Below are 17,753 nucleotides of genomic sequence, written 5' to 3' on the forward strand. Positions count from 1 at the left end.
ATATATATATATATATATATATATATATATATATATACATATATATATATATATATAATATACCCTTTTTATATTCTTTCATATACAAAATCTATTTTTTCCATATTTTCAATAAACTATTACGCGACGTGCATTCCTAGAAATAACTATAATCATATCATCTATCATGAATGATTTGACAGAAAATTTAATAAAAAAAAATATAATATCAATAATACATTCACAATTTAACACTATTTTTAACAGAAAGTTTTGAAGTCTATAAGATATTCATACGACTTAAATTCATACATAGAAACTTTTTAATTTATGTTAAAGTAGACTTAGATTTTTAATTCTTATAATAATTTAAATAACTTGTTATATATAAGTAATTTGTGATAAAAGTTAAATCGGTCAAATTATAATTTAATTAAAAAAAGATTTATAAAATCGAATAGATTATAAATTTAACCTATTTGAAAATTTATTACTAAAATAAATCGTTATTTTGTTAGTGTTTTAATCATTTTTAGATAAATTTGTTTGCAAGCACGATTAAGAGAAGAAAAAAATAAAATACTTTTTAGAGTTTAAAATTAGTTTATAAATTAATTTGTGAAACCTCTATAGTGGAATCTTTGTTATTGTTTATTTATTTTGTATATAAAATGAACTTGAACTATAAAAAAAAAGTGAAAAATAAATTATAAATAAAGTTGTCCAAATATAAATAATATTTAAAGAAAGTTGTCGTCAACCCACTGGTTTGTAACACTTAAAACAGATGGTGATTTGAATTTGTAACTCATTAGTCAAAAATCGTTAGAGATTAGATGAATCCAAGTCCAATTTATTGACTATATACATATAAAAAAATTGCATTATACAATTTGTTATCGTGTATTTGACGATTTAATATAATATAAAATCGCTTAATAACGTGATTCTGCCCAAATTAATTAATAAATTTAAAATGAAAGAGATCTTTTGAACTAGCTTTAGTACATAGTTTACCAAACTATCTATTTATCAACTTCACAACGCAACTGTTTATTTTACTCAATTTTTTATGGGCATGTGTGTTTCTTTTTTAATTTCCAATTGAAATAATAAGTATATATATCATGGTGATAGCACTAAAGCATGGTCCTTTCTCCGACAACTTTTGCAAAAAGTCAGCTGTCGACCTAGATGAATTAACACGAAGGGTGACAAAGTTCTGCATATCTATAGTGCAAAAGGAGTTTGTACAATGCAGTGGTTTATGACGCCTTATCTGCAGTAACCTCACACAAGCTCTGCATATCCAATTGTCAATATAAAATTATAGATGATTCCATACTGTAATTGATGCAGCATTAAGAAAAATCATCCCGCTAAGACCTTTAAACAAACTAAGCTGAAATCACCAATAATCACAGCAAGAACATTCCCCTGAATTGATATGATGAAACCTGGTGGCATCTCTCACAACTAATTCACGACCAGTTACTATTGAGACTCGTTTTGCAAAATCATGGCAGTCTTTGCATGATCGTGTATTTTTGAATACCATAATGGGGGTCTTAGCTGAGGTGCACATGAGACCATAGGCTATAGCCAGTCTCTCGCTATGAACAAGAAGCTGCTCTTTGCGTTCAGTAAAGTCAGATAGAGCATCCTCTTCGTTGAGAAGGCACTCCTCATCCCTTTTGAGAGAAAAATTGAGTTCTTTCAATTTTGAGTATATTTGTTCTGTTTGAGGATGGTGTCTATCACCTTCACATTAATCCAGCTGCAACTGACTTCCTTCCTCAAGTTCCTTTCAGCCATCATCTTCCTAAATTGGGCCGCCTCATCCCACTTCCCAGCCAAAGCACACAAGTTGAACATGATCACATAAGTAGCAGAATCTAACGGGTCCAAGCGAAAGATGTTGTCAGCTGCAATCATACCAATTCAAGATTCCTATGGCTCCAACATCCTCCCAATAAACTTTTCCAACTCATCACATCAGGTTCAAGCGGCACACTCCTTATCATCTCACGGGCCTCCTGTAGCATTCCAGCACGAGAGTATATATCAATCATGCAATTGTAATGATCAATTGTTGGGTTCACACCATATTTGTCGCTCATTGAATCCAAAAACTGCTTCCCCTCCTTAACTAAACCCGAATGGCTACAAGCATTTAACAAACCTATGAATGTGACCGCATTTGGCCTTACACCAGAACTCTGCATCTGTTTAAAAAGACTCAAAGCTTTAGAAGCTTTGCCGTGGTAAGCGTGAGCAGATATTATTGCAGTCCATGCAATAATATCAGGTTTATCTATTGTCATAAATGCTTGTTGTGCGTAATCCACTTTGCCACATTTTGAGTACATAGTGATCATAGCACTCTCCCCAGACAGGAACGAAACTAGCCCCTTTTTTATTGCATCTGCATGGATTTGAGCGCAGCACATCAAATCTGAGACAGCAGAGCACGCTTGAAAAATGTTGGTATAGATGAATGAATTCAATAACACTCCTTTACTTCTTATTGTCTTAAAAACCTCTAAAGCAGTGTCAAATCTACCACTTTGACAGTATCCAGCAATTAAAGCACTCCATGCGAAATCATTAGGTTCTCATATGGTCTCAAAAGCTCGATGTGCAGCATCAAATCTTGCACACTTATTATAAAATTCCACAAGTGGAGTACCAACCGAGACCTCGGATTTCAAGCCAAGTTTTATACAAACACTATGAATTTGCCTTCCAGTGTATAAGTCTCCTAAAGCAGCACAAGCCTTGAGCACTATAGAAAAGACAAATTCATCCAACTCTACACCTTGACTTATCATCTTGGCAAATAACGACATAGCATCACTGTGCCTTGCAGCTTGAGTATAGCCCACCATCAACCTGGTGCATGCAACAACATTTTTCCTAGTCATCTTATTAATGGAAACTTCAGCACCATCCAACCACCCACACTTGACGTACATTTTGGAGATTAATGTCTCCACAGAAATATCAGCAGCAAACTCATTCCTTATCAGCTGAGAATGTATCTGTTTGCCAAGGTCTAACAATGAAGGATCTGTAAAGGACATAATAAGTGTACTGAAGATAGAGGAGTTCGGTTTAATGCCCAAATCCAGTATATGCAAGAGCAATCTAACAGCTTCATCTGTATGCCCTTCCTTTGTGTAAGCAGATATAATGGTGGCCCAAGAGAGCAAATCCCGATCAACCATTTTATCAAAGAATCTCTCTGCGGCTGTGAAACTTTTACAGTCACAATACATTTGGAGGATGCAATTGTCAATGAACCTATTGCTGTTGGAGAATCCCTGCAGTCTATTATGAAATAATCTTCCATCAGACAATGCTCTCAACGTTCCACACATTTTAAAGAGATATTCATAAGATTGGGTATTAATGGAAATACCCTCTGTGTCCATCCTTTCAATGAATTCATGCACTTCTCTAAGCTTCCCTTGTTTGGTCAAAGAAATCAAATGCAAGTTTTCAACTTCGCCTTGTTTATTTGGATTGGTCCTCAATGAAGGAGGACTGCTTTTCAAAGAGAACCAGGAAGGGATTTGAGAAAAATTAGCATGTCTCACATTATTACTTTTATCATTAGCTACCAAGACTGACGAAGAACTGGAAAGCACCCAAGAGAACTGGGAAGTTATCGAAGTCATTAGTTTGTTTGAGAATTGAAAAGTGTTTCCCTGTACAACTATGGTCAGATCCAACAAGAGAACCCAATCCAAGAAATCAAGTCAACAGTACAAATTATATACTAGCAATCCGAGTATCCTATCTGATTCCTTGTGTCAGAAGCCTGATCTGATCAGAAAAGAAAAGAGCCAGAGAATTATGGGTTAGATGAAAGCATAAGAAAAAGGCAATCGGTGGCTTGGTCCGTATGCTAGAAGTTCTAGTCGCTTCATTGACTTAAGTGCTGTTCACGTAAACTTGCCCATGCAAAACTGATGAAGAAAATAAGAAGGTAAAACTGTAAAATGAATTGAGTTTCTCTATGCATTTTAACATTTATACAAGTTTTCTCGCTTAACTTGTCCAAAAGTTGAACCAATATGTCGATTTTAACTTGTATTTTCAATTACATAGAAATTAATCCAAAATGGGCCAAAGTTTATTTAACAATGGATTTTCACATGACTGACACGAGTTTTCCAATGAGTAAAACACACAAAAATAGAAACATGGAAAGACAGTTTAAAAGAAGCTTCAAAATAAGAATGCAATCCAGTTCTCACAATTCACCAAAGACACATCGTAATTGAGCAGCCAAAGAAAAAAATAAATTCAGTTCAGTTGGTCAATGAACATAGAACAAATTAGAAAAGAAAAGGAGAACCTGCTCATTCACGATGGTTGAAGAGATTGGGTGGAGGCTTTCTCGCTCCCTCCCTCCTTCATCGTCGCCATTTTTGAGTTGCCACTTTTTTTTTTTTCATTTTACAAATTCATATAAAAGTGCTCAGAGATATAAGAAAAGGTGCAGCAGGTTAAGTTTCCAAGGATGTTAAAAAAATCCAGTTTGGGCCTGTTGGGCCTTTTTTTTTAAATTGTACAAAGCCAACAGAACTTAAATCCAATACCAAGATGATAAACAGTTTGGCACTCCACATGCTTCCATCACGTTCTTAATTGAAAAAGTTATTTCTTAAAGTTATGATATTTTAGCTATTTAACTCTTTAAATATCTATGGAATAATTCTGTGTTAAGTGTTTACAAATAAGACCACAAGAATATTGAACTCATGCCATGGGCATAAGATTGGGCTAACTTGTCTATTTTAGTGAAGAATAAGTTATTAGGCCTATAGCTTTTTTTTGGGAAACCCTTTGCTTTTAAATTTAGGAACAAGTAGCACGAATCTCTAATAACCCTAACCTTTGCTTTTAGATTTGAGAACAAATGTAGCACGAATCACCAACAACCTTAACTTTGCTTTTAAATTTGGGAACAACAACCATGAATCACTTTGGTTTCAGGATGAATCAACAATTCAATTTAAAACGTCAACCAAAACTATACAACTCAACAGATTTTTGCCAACTAGACAGTTCTGCTATTAGTCTTTTTAACGCTGTAAGCAAAAAAGACTAATGTGCACCATTTTTGCGAAAAGTATGTTAATGAACTTTAAAAAAAAAAAAGTAGGTATTATACCTACTTGTTAATACTAATTCAGCTTTCAAACAATACTAGTTGAGGGATCTTTTATGGAAATGAAAAGAGAGGATTCGCATCCCATAAGTTTTTGTGGGCCTCGCATATGTCTTTTACTTTTTGTACACTTTAATTCTCTTACCTCAATTCGTAATGATTTGAAAAATTAATCATCTCGTAATGAGAAAAATACAAATATCATAAACAAAGGGTAATTAAGGGAGAGTTTATATTACTATTTGCTAGTTGTAGTGGCTTTGAATAGGGCTAGGGTTGAGTAAACCTTTCTTTTGTCACTCTTTACTAGAAATTAAATTAGCAGACTGCAATTTCTTTTTTCATGTTATTTTTGTTTCTTTGACATTAGAAATGGAAAATAGAATTTAATTTAAATAATAACTTAAATAATGTTTTATTCCAAATAAAATATGTCTAGTGCATTAACTACTAATTAGTTAATTTTAACTGTTGTATGAAAGTATTTCTAAGATGAAGATCCTTTAATATTATATTTTGTCCTAGTATGACAAAGAAACAGGAGACTAGTATTACCCATAATTATTTGTGTATACTCTTTTAATTTTGCTTTTGTAATTCTCTTTTAAAAATATGATAATGTTACTTGCAAGGAAGAAGAGAATTCTTGTGTGAGCATACCAATGGCAGACCTTTGTTATTAAAGTACAAAATGGTACCTTTGTTAGATTTTGTTGCCATAAATGAGAATCACCAACAGCTTTTGCTTTTAAAACCCAAACGTGAAAATGAGCTGCATCAATTTTTTCTCCTAAGAATTTGGTTAAAACAGAAATTTTCAATGTAGTTTGGAGTAGAAGAATCAATCCAGATTAAGCTATATTCAGATACTTCCACAAATCACGTGGAGCAACTAATTCTAAGTTTTCTTTCTGAAGATGGTATACAAGAAGATTTACAGGACATGGATTCTCTACAAAAACACAAGGTTCATTCTTTATACCTTACCCCTGGGGTCGAGATAGCTTAAATACAGGAGATAGGGGAGAGAGAATAAAAAATAATAAATCAGCAACTCTGTTCAGCACGGATCACACGCACTCATTGTCAATGAGTTTTGGCTAAAAGTTACGTGCACTCCTGAAAATCCAATGAGAAGTGCTGTGAATGTCCATAAAAGTTAAGCATCAACAGCGCAACATACTAAGTCATCCCTTGATAAGAGGCTTTAAAATAAAACTACGTTTTTAAGATATTGGCCTTTGTTTTATACCAGGACTGAAATCACCTTCATTTTCAGGGTCAAACTGTTTCAGTTATCCTAGTGTGTAACTGGAAGCAGATCAGGCAGGATGGTTATTCGAGATCGAGAAGAATTGCACAATAGGTAGCAGTTCCAATGCAAATAGAAAAGGGAATGGGCACCAGCTTAAGTTCAGTTATGATAAACCGCAGCATTTCATTTCTCAAAATTCATACTGCCTTCATAAACTTCTATATCAATATCCTTAGAAGGTCAGGGTGAACCTAAATTTGGGCATTCATTGATGGGAAACACAAGTTTTCACACAAATTACGATCAAGTTGCGCCTACTTGTCTAGAAATTTAAACAGTTAAAATTTTCATCAATGATGAAGGCCGATCCCTCTGGACCTCAGAGACCAATCCAGAAGACCCAAATACTAGATTTTGACAGGGATAACCATGTTTAAGTAATCATTTTCTTTTTATACTAAACATTTAAGCATAAAAGAAACAGTATCACAATAAAGAAAAATAAAGATAGAAAATTGACCTGGTAGAAATTGTCCGGGAATTTACAGTCCCCCTAGGAGCACTTGCTCTGCGTGCCCTATGATCATGTTCCTTGCTTATCCGCATTGCGGCAACCTCCTTCTCCATAGAAGCAACTTCCCTACGCATTTTTCTGGCCTCAACTTCCATAGCTTTGTTCAACGTATCAACCTTTTTTGCCAACATCTTCCAACATTAAATAAAAAAAAATGAATTAGACAAGGGAAAAAGTGGAACAGGTAATCTTATTTATGAATTGAGATGATACCTCTATTGCATCATCCTTGTCTTTAAGAGTTTGGTCCTTTTCATGGCAAGATTTCCTAAGAGATATAACCTCTTTTTGCATCATGTCATACAACATTCCTGAAACACAGTCTTCATTTTCTGCTATAGATTTGTTTACTGGAATACCATTTGCTCTCTCATGTGCAGTAATAGTCTCACTGGTGACGGTCTGATTATTGGTCTTTGTTGGCATGTTATCTACCCCATTTGCATCAAAGGTTGGCCTCTCTCTCTCCAGGTTTCTACTACCACCATCAAATGATCTAGATGAAAGTTTGGCATGTTTTAGTAACACATTAGCACTATTAGATCTTAGAGACCCTGGTCTTGATGTTGAGGTTTTCCTCGATAAATACCCATTGGAAGAAGATGCAGAGGGACTCTCAGCTCCACCAAAAGACTGTCGCCGTGAAGGCCCAGTGGAAATGTTTCTTCCATCTGATACAGTGAATTTGAAATTACCATTAGATGTCTTAACCCTTTCTTCCAAAACTTTGAAGCGCAATTGATATTTTTCCTGTGAAATCAATTAAATATTTTAGAACAAGCTTTTCAATAGGAATCAAGTTTTTGGAGTCAGATAAAACATTATGCACCTTCATTTGTGCCTCTGCTTTTGCGGTACGCTCAGCTATGGCCAATTTATCACGTAATTGTTGCATTTCACCCTACAAAATAATGAAATTGTTCATGTTTTCAATAAAGCCTAAAAAACATTATCTACTTTATGTGCAATCAAATAACTTCCTTCTAGCACTTATGTTATGGCTGAAAATAAATTAAATATCTTCACAAATGATATAAAAAATATCTCTCAGCCTCTCTTACAGTTTTTCCACTTATGACTGACTACCCTCTTTACCAGCCAGTAGTCCTCTAACCTTGGCATCAGGAATATAAACATCTAACCACAATGTAACCAAGAAGACTAGTGTCAAAGATTAGAACAGGAAAAATGAAATATCTTATACATGACGCTCTGAAAACATCAATCAACAGGAGTATTTAGTGAACATCTGTTACAAGAAATATTCAAATAACTTTCAAAAGACAAAGCAAAAGCAATTTCTGAGCAGTTTACATGCCTGAAAGAATTTTCTTTCTTCTAGCCACTGCTTCACAGGCATCACTTTATCATTAGCATCTTTCCACTCGTTTGCAACTACAGTCGCAACCCTGTTTGCAGTAACTTTGGCACGAGCTACTTCCCGCTCTAAAATTTTCCTTTCCTCCTATGTCAAGTTCGAAGGTTAGAACATATAAGCAGCTAAGAGCATCTGCAATGGACTCAAAACAACAAACATCATACATGATAATTAGAATCTAAACAATGGAAATAATTACATTCATCTCTTGCACTTTACGCTGGTAATCGCGTACAGCATTAGCAGCAGCCCCACCAGCCAAGACTGCCTCTTCAAGCTCCCGAACAGTTTGGGTTAGTTTTTCAACTTCAGCAACCTTTTGCCGAAGCATTTTGTCCAAGATTTTGCCCTCCTCCTAAGGGTGTAAAATACTTCACTGAATTTTGTATTCCAATCATCGAGTATGAAAAATATATATGCCTACTAGCAAGTATAACCACAAGTAAAAATCAGAAACCTGGCATATTTCAATCTGTTTCAATAACTCTTGGTTTTTGTTTTGCAGATCGTCAACCAAAGATGCTTTTGCCAAAGCAATCTGAACCATTCTCTCAGCCTCAAGAAGCGCAGCCTCCTTTGATTTGGTTAGCCGATCTAGTGCTCTGTTGTCATCCTGCAGCTTTGCCACCTAAAAAAGTATAGCAGCAAGAATAAATAGATATCCCCTTTAGACTTGATTCTGATCATTGAATGAGACACATGGGACCTCGAATAACTGAATAAACTACCATCCAGTCCCAGATGAAATCAATTCAATGCATAACATAGTAATAAAAAATGTACCTCCATCTTAGCAAGCTTCAGCTCTGCCTCCAGGGGCGTAATAATAGCTTCAATAGGAGGCATTTCGTCATCTTTCTGTGCAGCATGAACTCTCCGAAGAGTAGCTTCTGCAGCAAATTGTGCAGCCAGTGCTTCCCTCTTCTCTTCATTGATTCTTTTTATTTCAAGGTTCTGTCAAACATATTACTAGCATTAAGTTGCACTGAAATAATGGTTATTAAGAAGTGAAGAAAAAATCCAATGAGGTAATACCTAGTGTAACTACTATTACTACCTTACTTTCCAGAAGAACTTCAGCAGCTTTTAGTTTTTCATCCACCTTGTTCAGCTCATCTGTCAGCTGAAATGATTAAACAGAATTAAAACACGTCAAAAAAATGAAATTTGAAATCTTTAACTACCAAAATCTTATACACACAGACTTCACGTAGCAAAAGCCTCGCAAAATTTAATACTTCAACTCAAAGAATTACTAAAAGCGTGTTGCTGTTCTAGAGAAATGAGAACATTCTAAAGTGAACGTATACAGTAGTGCATTGCCTTGCTTTGTGAAAGAAAACAAGGAAAACAAAATGTAGTAGTTTACAGCTTTAGTGGGAATCTTGTTCATACCACATAATACCTAGGTTCCTTGTCGAGAATAGAATACAACAAGAAAAAAAAGAAGAAGCTTATCATGGAACCTGAAACAACTTACACATGCAGGAGAAGCAAATAATACAGAATTATCAGACCACTAATAATACAGCTTCTTCATCTACCATCCCAGTTTCTGAAGATTTCCATACATTATATATTTCAAGCTCAGTTGATTCAAATTTATTGTTGCTCTGCTTCCATAATAAGAAAATGGTTTTAAGCAAATTCAGTAGCCAAATAGACTCTAAATTCACTGTATGAAAACAAATAATAAAAGGACCAATTATCTTTTACTGACCAATTGAGCACTTAATCAAGAAAATCAGAAATGCCTAATTCGGCGGTTCACCGAGACAGATACTATCCCATTTCCATCTTAGAAGTTAAAATAAAATACAATTTTCTTTCCTGAAAAATTACAAAGCAAATTACATCACTTTTAGAGAACTCAATAGAGAAGATACCTCTTCAACCCCCTTTTCCTTAAGACGCTTCGAATTCCTCAATGACTTAATTTCCGCAAGTGCATCCCCAAGCTCCCTATCTTTCTCTGAAAGCCAGCTAATCCAGAATTAAAAAACAAAAAACAAAAAAACACGTGACACGAATAATCAAACTAAATAAAGCAAGTGCATTTTAATTAACTTCTTCCATGCTTAGTTTCAACAAGCTCGTGTTAGAAAAATTGAGAAGAATCAATTAATTAATTATTAATTTATTTAATTTCGGTTTTTCAGTGAATTTGAACATAGCACGCTCTTTGTACACACGAATGAAGAGGCATCTGATATGATGTTTTATTTTTCGTCGAGACAGAAGTTGGTGGGTGAAATTGAAGTTGAAGAAATGGTGAATGCCTCTGAGTTCATTCTGGAGGCGCGTGAGCTCGACGCGAACCGGATCGGAGCCGTGAAAGAGCGTGATAAAGTCGTCGGAGGGTTTCTTAGGGCGAGGCTTGAAAGACTTGGAGTCGGGTTCTCCGGCATTCCCAATGTGGGTACTCGCCATCACAGATCTGTTTAGCGATGCCTCAACCTCATACAAGAAGAAGAAGAACCCTAACTAACCACAATTTCAAAATCAAAAACCAAAGAAAGAACAGTGGCTTTGTTTGTATTGTTGTAGTATAAGAGTGTTAATGTGTGCTGTTACTGTGTTGTGTGCAGTGACAGTGATGTTGAGGTGTAGGCAGCGTTTGGAAGAGACAGAAAAAACAGGCCCAGGATTTTTATTAGGGAAGATAATGATAAGAAAAGGTGAAGCAATTAATTTTTCATGAAAAGAAGAAATTCACACAAAACTCTATTGTTTTTTCTTTTTCTTTACTTCTTTCAAGAAAGAAAAATACAAAAAAATATATTTGTGCCGTCAAAATGGGTTGAAATCCGTAAACCAACTCAGCTAACCAAATCCGACTTGGGTTGGAAAAAATTTTTGATGCGAGCCAATTTTGACCCAGCTCACTAAGTATCTGGCTTACATAGGTTGAACCCATGGTGGGTCGGTTGGCTTATCAATCCACCTATTTTTTTAATTAAATCAAATTAATTAAACTAATTATTCAAATCCAATTTTTTTATTGAAATCAAATTAATTAAATTAATTATTCAAAACGCACAACCTTTAAAAATAAACAGATAACATGGAGATAGAGAAAAATATGTTTCAAGACAGCATATGAGTAATATTATAGATTGGATAATTCAGGAATATATCATTTGTTTTATCTTGTTTTTAGACCTATCTACAAGCATGACAATTTTATCTTGTAGTATATATTTTTGTTAACGACTATATGTAGTTTCTTGGTCAAACAGTTGTGTATGTTTCATTAAACTAAATTGGCAAAATTTTATGCTTGATAGCTTAGAATATATATAACAATATAGTTCTTTTGCTTCATTTTCTTTTATATCAATTGGTCCAATTATTAGTGTTTCAATTTGATCGATCAAAGTAACATGTTATAAGAATCTGAGAAGAAGAGGGTGAAAAAAAAGTTAATTAAGTGAACCAATGATCCAACCCGTTTAACCCACCAACCCTGGTGGATCGGGTCGGGTTCAAATTTTTTCGGCTCGCTAATAAATAAGTCAGGTTGGGTTGGCTCATTAAGTGGTCAACCCGTAGTGGGTCGGGTTGGGTCGAACCAGATTACCCGTTTTCACAGCTTTAAAATATATATAAATTTAAAGTATAGAACTATTAGATTTTATTTTTGCGAAGTTTAACTGGTTTACCTCGAGCTGTCAAAACGGGTAATCCGGCTCGATCCAGCCCAACCAAATGAGTCAACCCAACCCGGCTCATTTATTAGCGAGCCAGAAAAATTCGAACCCGGCTCGACTCACCACAGGTTGGTGGGTAAACAGGTTGGCTCAATGGCCCACTTAATTACAATTTTTTTTTTAAATAAAAAGAATTACAAATTTTCTATAATTTAAATCTAAACAAATTTCACTGACAACATGGATGTTTAATTAATTTTTGAAAATATGGAACTTAAATAATTTTTTCAAGCAAAAAATAATAATAAATATTTTTTTATAAAAAGTTAAAATTAAATTTTAATAAAATAAAATTACGGGTGTTGCTCCCTGCACCTCCCCAAATACTTCCTCCACCTCCCCATTATCTTTTTATTTCAAAAATGCCCTAATCTCTTCACTTTTTTTTTTTTATTTAAAAAAACCTACACCTCCTCTTACCATTCACAGAAATTGAAATCCGTTTACAATTAACACCTTTGCACGCTTTTTATTACTATCAACTCTTCGTTTTATTAAATTTTACCTAAAGTTTGCATTAATTAAGATTTATGGTGACCTTCTAGTTTTTTATCATTTATTTTTTCTCTCCCATCTTTCCCTTTCTTCTTCCCGCTGCCCCACTACACTCATCTCCATAGCTCTCTGCTCTACTCTCATGAACAACAAACCTCCCTCATTCTCTCACAGTTCGGTGCTCCTACCTCAGGTTGCTTTGCCGATTGTTGCACCTCCATGGCGAATAACGGTCCAACAGAACCTCCATCACGCAAGATTAAGTAAAAACATCAAATTAGAAAGGTCATTGGCATCTCCGACTATCCCTATTCTGCACTCGAGGGCGTTCGAAAGGCCATCGCTAGCCACGAACGTCTGCTAGCCACCGTGCCCGTCGGAAATCACTGCAACACAAAGCAGTAACACCGACGAAGCGAACTATATCTGCAATACGCCGAAAACCCTCATCATGAATGTTGTCCACAGAGCTTTTGGCTGTTGGTGCCTCCGGTCACCGTTGCCATGACGGTAGTGCAGGGAGGGAAGGTCTCTCGCATGACTTTGAAGAATGGAGGAGAATGAAAAACAAATGCCTCTCAAATGGTTCAACGGATGTTAACCTCCGTAGATCTCAAATCTTAAAACACAATATCCGTGAACGGATATCCAAGTCCGTTTTAGTGAAGGGTAAAAAAGTAACGAGGGGATGGAGGGAGCAGTGTGTGGAGGTGCAGGGAGTAACACCCTAAAATTACCAATCTGGTCCACCACAGATTCAACCCGCATGAATCGATTTAAGTGAGCCGGGTTGAAATCTAACCCACATAAAAAAATACAATTTTTTCAAACCCAACCCGATCCAAACTTGTGACGGACCGGATTGGTCCACGGGTTGTGACCCGTTTTCACAGCTCTAAGTTTACCAATAATGAGATATATTATCATTGTTGAAATTTGGCATGACAGTGAAAACGCACACGTGTGGGGAGGAAAAGGAATGGTGTTACACGTGTAGGTTTAATGTGAGAAGAATGGTTTGGTTGGTGTAAATGATTAAGAATGAAAAGAAAGGAATAGGTGGATGGGATGATAAGTAGGGTTTAGTTCAGGGTAGGTACAGTAGAGGAAATGAAATAAGAAGGGAAGGATAGCACATGGGAGTGGAATTATAAACCTTGTCATCACAACACTTCAATCCATTTCCATGGACAAAACCTAAATCACCCATTTTGTCTTTTCATAAAAAAAAATAATAATTTCATTCTTATTTATATTTATTGGTCAATAATTTTTATTTCGATAAATATATATGTTAGCATATTTAATATTTTAGTTTTTCAAAACAATGTGATGATACAAATAGAATAACATGGGTTATAATTATTAATTGAATGTGATTATTAATATCCTAATATGGATAAGTAACTAACCTTGTTATTACGCAGAAATATATCAGACCTTTTTGGTCATAAATTTTGATAGTGTACTAGAACTGAAATCGGATTGCTTAATTTGTAAATCAAATAATAAAATATGGGTTAAATACCTTTTTTTATCCCAGTTTTGGTTACGAATATTCAAACTGGTCTCCATTTTATTTTTCTGTTCAATATAGTCCTAAAGAACGTAATGTTTAATGTAGTTCTAAAGAACGTAATTTGTGTTCAATTTAGTCCTTGTTTGTGGTTCACGGAGTTTGTAAAAAGGACTAAATTGAACACAAATTACGTTCTTTAGGACTACATTGAACAGAAACAGGACTAAATTGAACATAATTACGTTTTTAGGACTATATTGAACAGAAAAATAAAATGGAACCATTTCGAATATTCGTAACCAAAATTGGGACAAAAAAAGTATTTTACCTAAAATATGAAGTAATTTTTGTATGAAGTAGAATTGCACATTTATAAGACTGGAAAATGGATTTAAACAAAAAGAATATATCATATTAATTCATAGAGTGCTATAGAATTTTGTTTTCTTAATTGTTCAACTTACTAATTTATATAACTTTTTTTTAAATTATTGCTTATATTTTGTATGGTTTATATTTTATTTATGTTTTCATATATAAGTTTCAAATTTGAAGGTTTATTTAATCGCTTTCTAAGTTTAGTGGGTGCTTTTCTTTTGTACTGTTTCTTCTTATTTTATTTATGAATATGTTTTAGTTTTCTTAATTTGGGTAATAAATATTATCTTTTTAATTGGTTTACTTTTTAATAAATGTTTTAGATAATTTAGTAATGTTTTATATGTTAAGAAGTGAATTTTATAATTATTGAACTTGATATTAGATATTAATGAATACTTCAATAATAATTCAATAACAATAAATTTAACAAAGAATAAATTTTGTTAGAATAAAATCTCATAACATATTAAGAAGTGAATTTTGAACTTAATTTAATCTTACAAAATCTACTTATAAGATAAGGTTCATAATAATTTATATATTATAAATTAATCTTATTTTTAATCGTGTAAGACTTCTAACAAATTATTTGTATGTTTCAAATTATATTTTTAACATTTGTAAAACAAACAAATGTTAAGTTATCAATGGTAACTCATTTGGATTATGCAAGTTTGATATGTCTATTACAATTACATTGAATACCGAATTTGTCTATTTGATGCAAATTTAAAATTTACATAATTTAGTTTTCAAGGTGTTTTTTTAAGTTTTGAACATATTAATTGTTTGGAATAGTCTTATATTCCTTAAAACATAAAAACTATGTATTAAGTAATTGTACATTATCATTATAAACTTATTTAAACAAATTGGACACTAAACTGTGGATTCTAAAGATGTTTTTAAAAATTTAAAAATTTGTTATTTCTCCATATTTTACCTGAGTGTTAAGTTGTCACTCAAAATTATCACTCGAAACAAAACTCAAATGAAAATAATTAACTTATGTGCATAATATTAACACTTAAAAGCTTAGTCACTTAAGTGATAATATTCATCAACAACATAACTGTGGTTAAACTGAGGGAAGTGTCTCATCAAATTTTATTCCTCTAGAAACATATCACTCAACCTTTAATGTTTAATGTGACACTTGAGTGATATAATATATCACTTAAGTGACAATATTATTGTTAAAGGGCAATGGTTTAATGATCTTTCTCCTATTTCATATAGCATTAAATATATATTTTAGGTAGCTTTCCCTTTTGTGTTTTTTATATAACTTTGTATTGTTATTGTATTTGGTTTATGAACAAATAACATTGCAGAACCAAGAAAGAATTTTGGACTCTAAAGAATTTGTATATGTATATGAAATGTCTTTCTATGATCATAAGTAGTAGAGAGGTATATCTATTCTTAACGTTTTTTTCTTTTTATAATTTCTTGGAAATGTATTTCTCTTTTCTGTTATTGTATTTCTATCCAAATTTCTGGCATAGAATTCGAAATCTCAAAAAACTATATTTGAGTAATTCTTCATCGTTCCGAAAGGTGGTTGTGACTTTTGGAATAAACTTTAATCCAACGTTTCCTCTGTTAAAAGGAAATAAAAAAGAGTAGAAAAATTGGTCCCTGCATAAGCGTGTAGGGGTTTCATTGAAAAATATGAAATCAAAATCTTAAGTTTGTCTCTTATATTTCTGACTTTGTACTTGTACGGACTTATTGTTGGAATTTAAGAGTATTAGAGACACTTTTCATATTTATGAAGAGTTACTAATATTCATGAAAAGTTACCATTCATGAAGAGATGTAACTAATCAGAATCTGATATTTCTTGAATTTGAAAGATGTCTGATCAACATCTATATAAAGGGATCCTGTGCTCTACTGAAATCATTCATTCAGTCATTCTCTTAACACACAAATCAATTCCTGACAATCATATTCTTGTTTAACGTTAATACTAAGAGTGAGTATTATCGTTGTATTTCTTCTTTGTATTTCAAAAGCGGATTTCGTAATCCCTTTCACTTTTATAAAGGACGAAATATTGCTTTTAGGAAAGTATGTATTCACGCCTAGAAAAATATATCAAGTTTACATTGTTATTCATCTTATTTCCCTAAGTTCTTGAAAAATTGTTCCAACACTCACAATATGATACCACACCATGATTGAAGGATTAGGCCTCTCTGTTACAAGTTCCTAACAAGATTTCTCGCAATAAAAATTTAACTCTATATCCAAAACGTGAGTGGGTCACCAACCAAAGAACCAATTATTCAATACTAATTTTGAAAAACTTGTTTTTGCATGAAAAATAATTGACATAGGAAAGAGAACAAAATATTTTTTTTAAAAAAATAGCATTCCACATATCCTATAAAAATCACTTTAAAACTCACATTTAAACTTTTGGATGAATATGAATATCAAAGGTGATATAATCAACCATTTTTTCAAAATTTATGGAGCTAGTTTCAATTTAATTAAAATGTTAAAAAAATACTCATTTTCAAAATATTTGGAGAAATTTTTAAGTATTGATAATTATCGTTTTTTTAATAAATAAGTTCTAGTTGAGTTCCCAAATTTTTGAATTCAAATTTAATAAACCATAAAAGGTATGTTAGAAGGTAAAAAAAGCTATATTAGTTATCTTCAGCCTAACATATATTTTACAATGATGAGTTAACTTAGAAGTTAAGCAACCAAGGTGAGATAGCACCTTCAACTCCAAATGTTCTTACCCAATTTTCTTTTAATAATATCCATACAGCATTAACTCGAAAGGAGTATCTCTATCTTCTAAATAAAATAACCTAAAATAGTTTTTGAAACTAAATTTAAGTTCGAGATTAAATTACTCATATCAACTCTAACATCACATTATTTATAATAGTGTTTAACTACTATACAACACATCTATAATAAAAAGAACAACTTGAAAAAGTATAAGATGACTCATCCAAATATAACTATGACATATATATATATATATATATATATATATATATATATATATATATATATATATATATATATATATACTATATTATTAAGAGTAATAATGAGTCAAAGCATATTAAAATTTATAAAAGAACCTATATACATATAAACTACTATCCTAATCTAAGCATCCATAGCTTCACTATCCTACACCTAGTCAACAGAAATACCCTCGTTTGTTTATACCATTAAGATGATAATTATAAATAAGAAAACAAACACACAAGCAAGCAAAATATGGAAGAGTAAGTTAATTTACCAA

The 17,753-nt window shown here is 32.9% G+C and overlaps 2 protein-coding genes across 4 annotated transcripts; both read right to left on the minus strand.

Moving 5' to 3' along the window:
* Positions 1–2,562: 2,562 nt before the first annotated feature.
* Positions 2,563–5,610, minus strand: LOC106752524 (pentatricopeptide repeat-containing protein At5g13270, chloroplastic-like). Of its 2 annotated transcripts, none has more exons than XM_022777154.1 (2): positions 4,343–5,610; positions 2,563–3,309 (listed from the first exon to the last, which is right to left on the minus strand). In XM_022777154.1, the coding sequence occupies exons 1-2, from the start codon at positions 4,348–4,350 to the stop codon at positions 2,595–2,597; spliced, it is 723 nt and encodes a 240-aa protein (XP_022632875.1). In that variant the 5' UTR covers positions 4,351–5,610; the 3' UTR covers positions 2,563–2,594. The 2 variants fall into 2 exon arrangements, with proteins under 2 accessions (XP_022632875.1, XP_022632874.1); XM_022777153.1 differs by having other exon boundaries at positions 2,563–3,689.
* A 385-nt stretch (positions 5,611–5,995) lies between these two features.
* On the minus strand, positions 5,996–11,021 carry LOC106752576 (microtubule-associated protein 70-1). Of its 2 annotated transcripts, XM_014634290.2 has the most exons (12): positions 10,645–11,021; positions 10,252–10,337; positions 9,423–9,488; positions 9,149–9,319; positions 8,823–8,993; positions 8,565–8,720; positions 8,306–8,452; positions 7,817–7,888; positions 7,577–7,737; positions 7,201–7,483; positions 6,934–7,118; positions 5,996–6,277 (listed from the first exon to the last, which is right to left on the minus strand). In XM_014634290.2, the coding sequence occupies exons 1-12, from the start codon at positions 10,793–10,795 to the stop codon at positions 6,259–6,261; spliced, it is 1,668 nt and encodes a 555-aa protein (XP_014489776.1). In that variant the 5' UTR covers positions 10,796–11,021; the 3' UTR covers positions 5,996–6,258. The 2 variants fall into 2 exon arrangements, with proteins under 2 accessions (XP_014489776.1, XP_014489775.1); XM_014634289.2 differs by having other exon boundaries at positions 7,201–7,737.
* Positions 11,022–17,753: the final 6,732 nt, after the last annotated feature.

Source organism: Vigna radiata, unplaced genomic scaffold (assembly GCF_000741045.1).
Source record: "Vigna radiata var. radiata cultivar VC1973A unplaced genomic scaffold, Vradiata_ver6 scaffold_154, whole genome shotgun sequence".
Classification (NCBI taxonomy): domain Eukaryota; kingdom Viridiplantae; phylum Streptophyta; class Magnoliopsida; order Fabales; family Fabaceae; genus Vigna; species Vigna radiata.

Bases quoted from the DNA above. Each gene is read 5' to 3' on its own strand.
- LOC106752524 (XM_022777153.1), bottom strand. From the start codon at position 3,659: ATGACTTCGATAACTTCCCAGTTCTCTTGGGTGCTTTCCAGTTCTTCG.
- LOC106752576 (XM_014634289.2), bottom strand. From the start codon at position 10,795: ATGGCGAGTACCCACATTGGGAATGCCGGAGAACCCGACTCCAAGTCT. The intron at 9,320-9,422 runs GTAGTAATAGTA...TATGTTTGACAG, and splicing joins AAGTTCTTCTGGAAAGTAAG to AACCTTGAAATAAAAAGAAT. The intron at 7,889-8,305 runs GCATGTAAACTG...ATTATTTTGTAG, and splicing joins AAGAAAGAAAATTCTTTCAG to GGTGAAATGCAACAATTACG.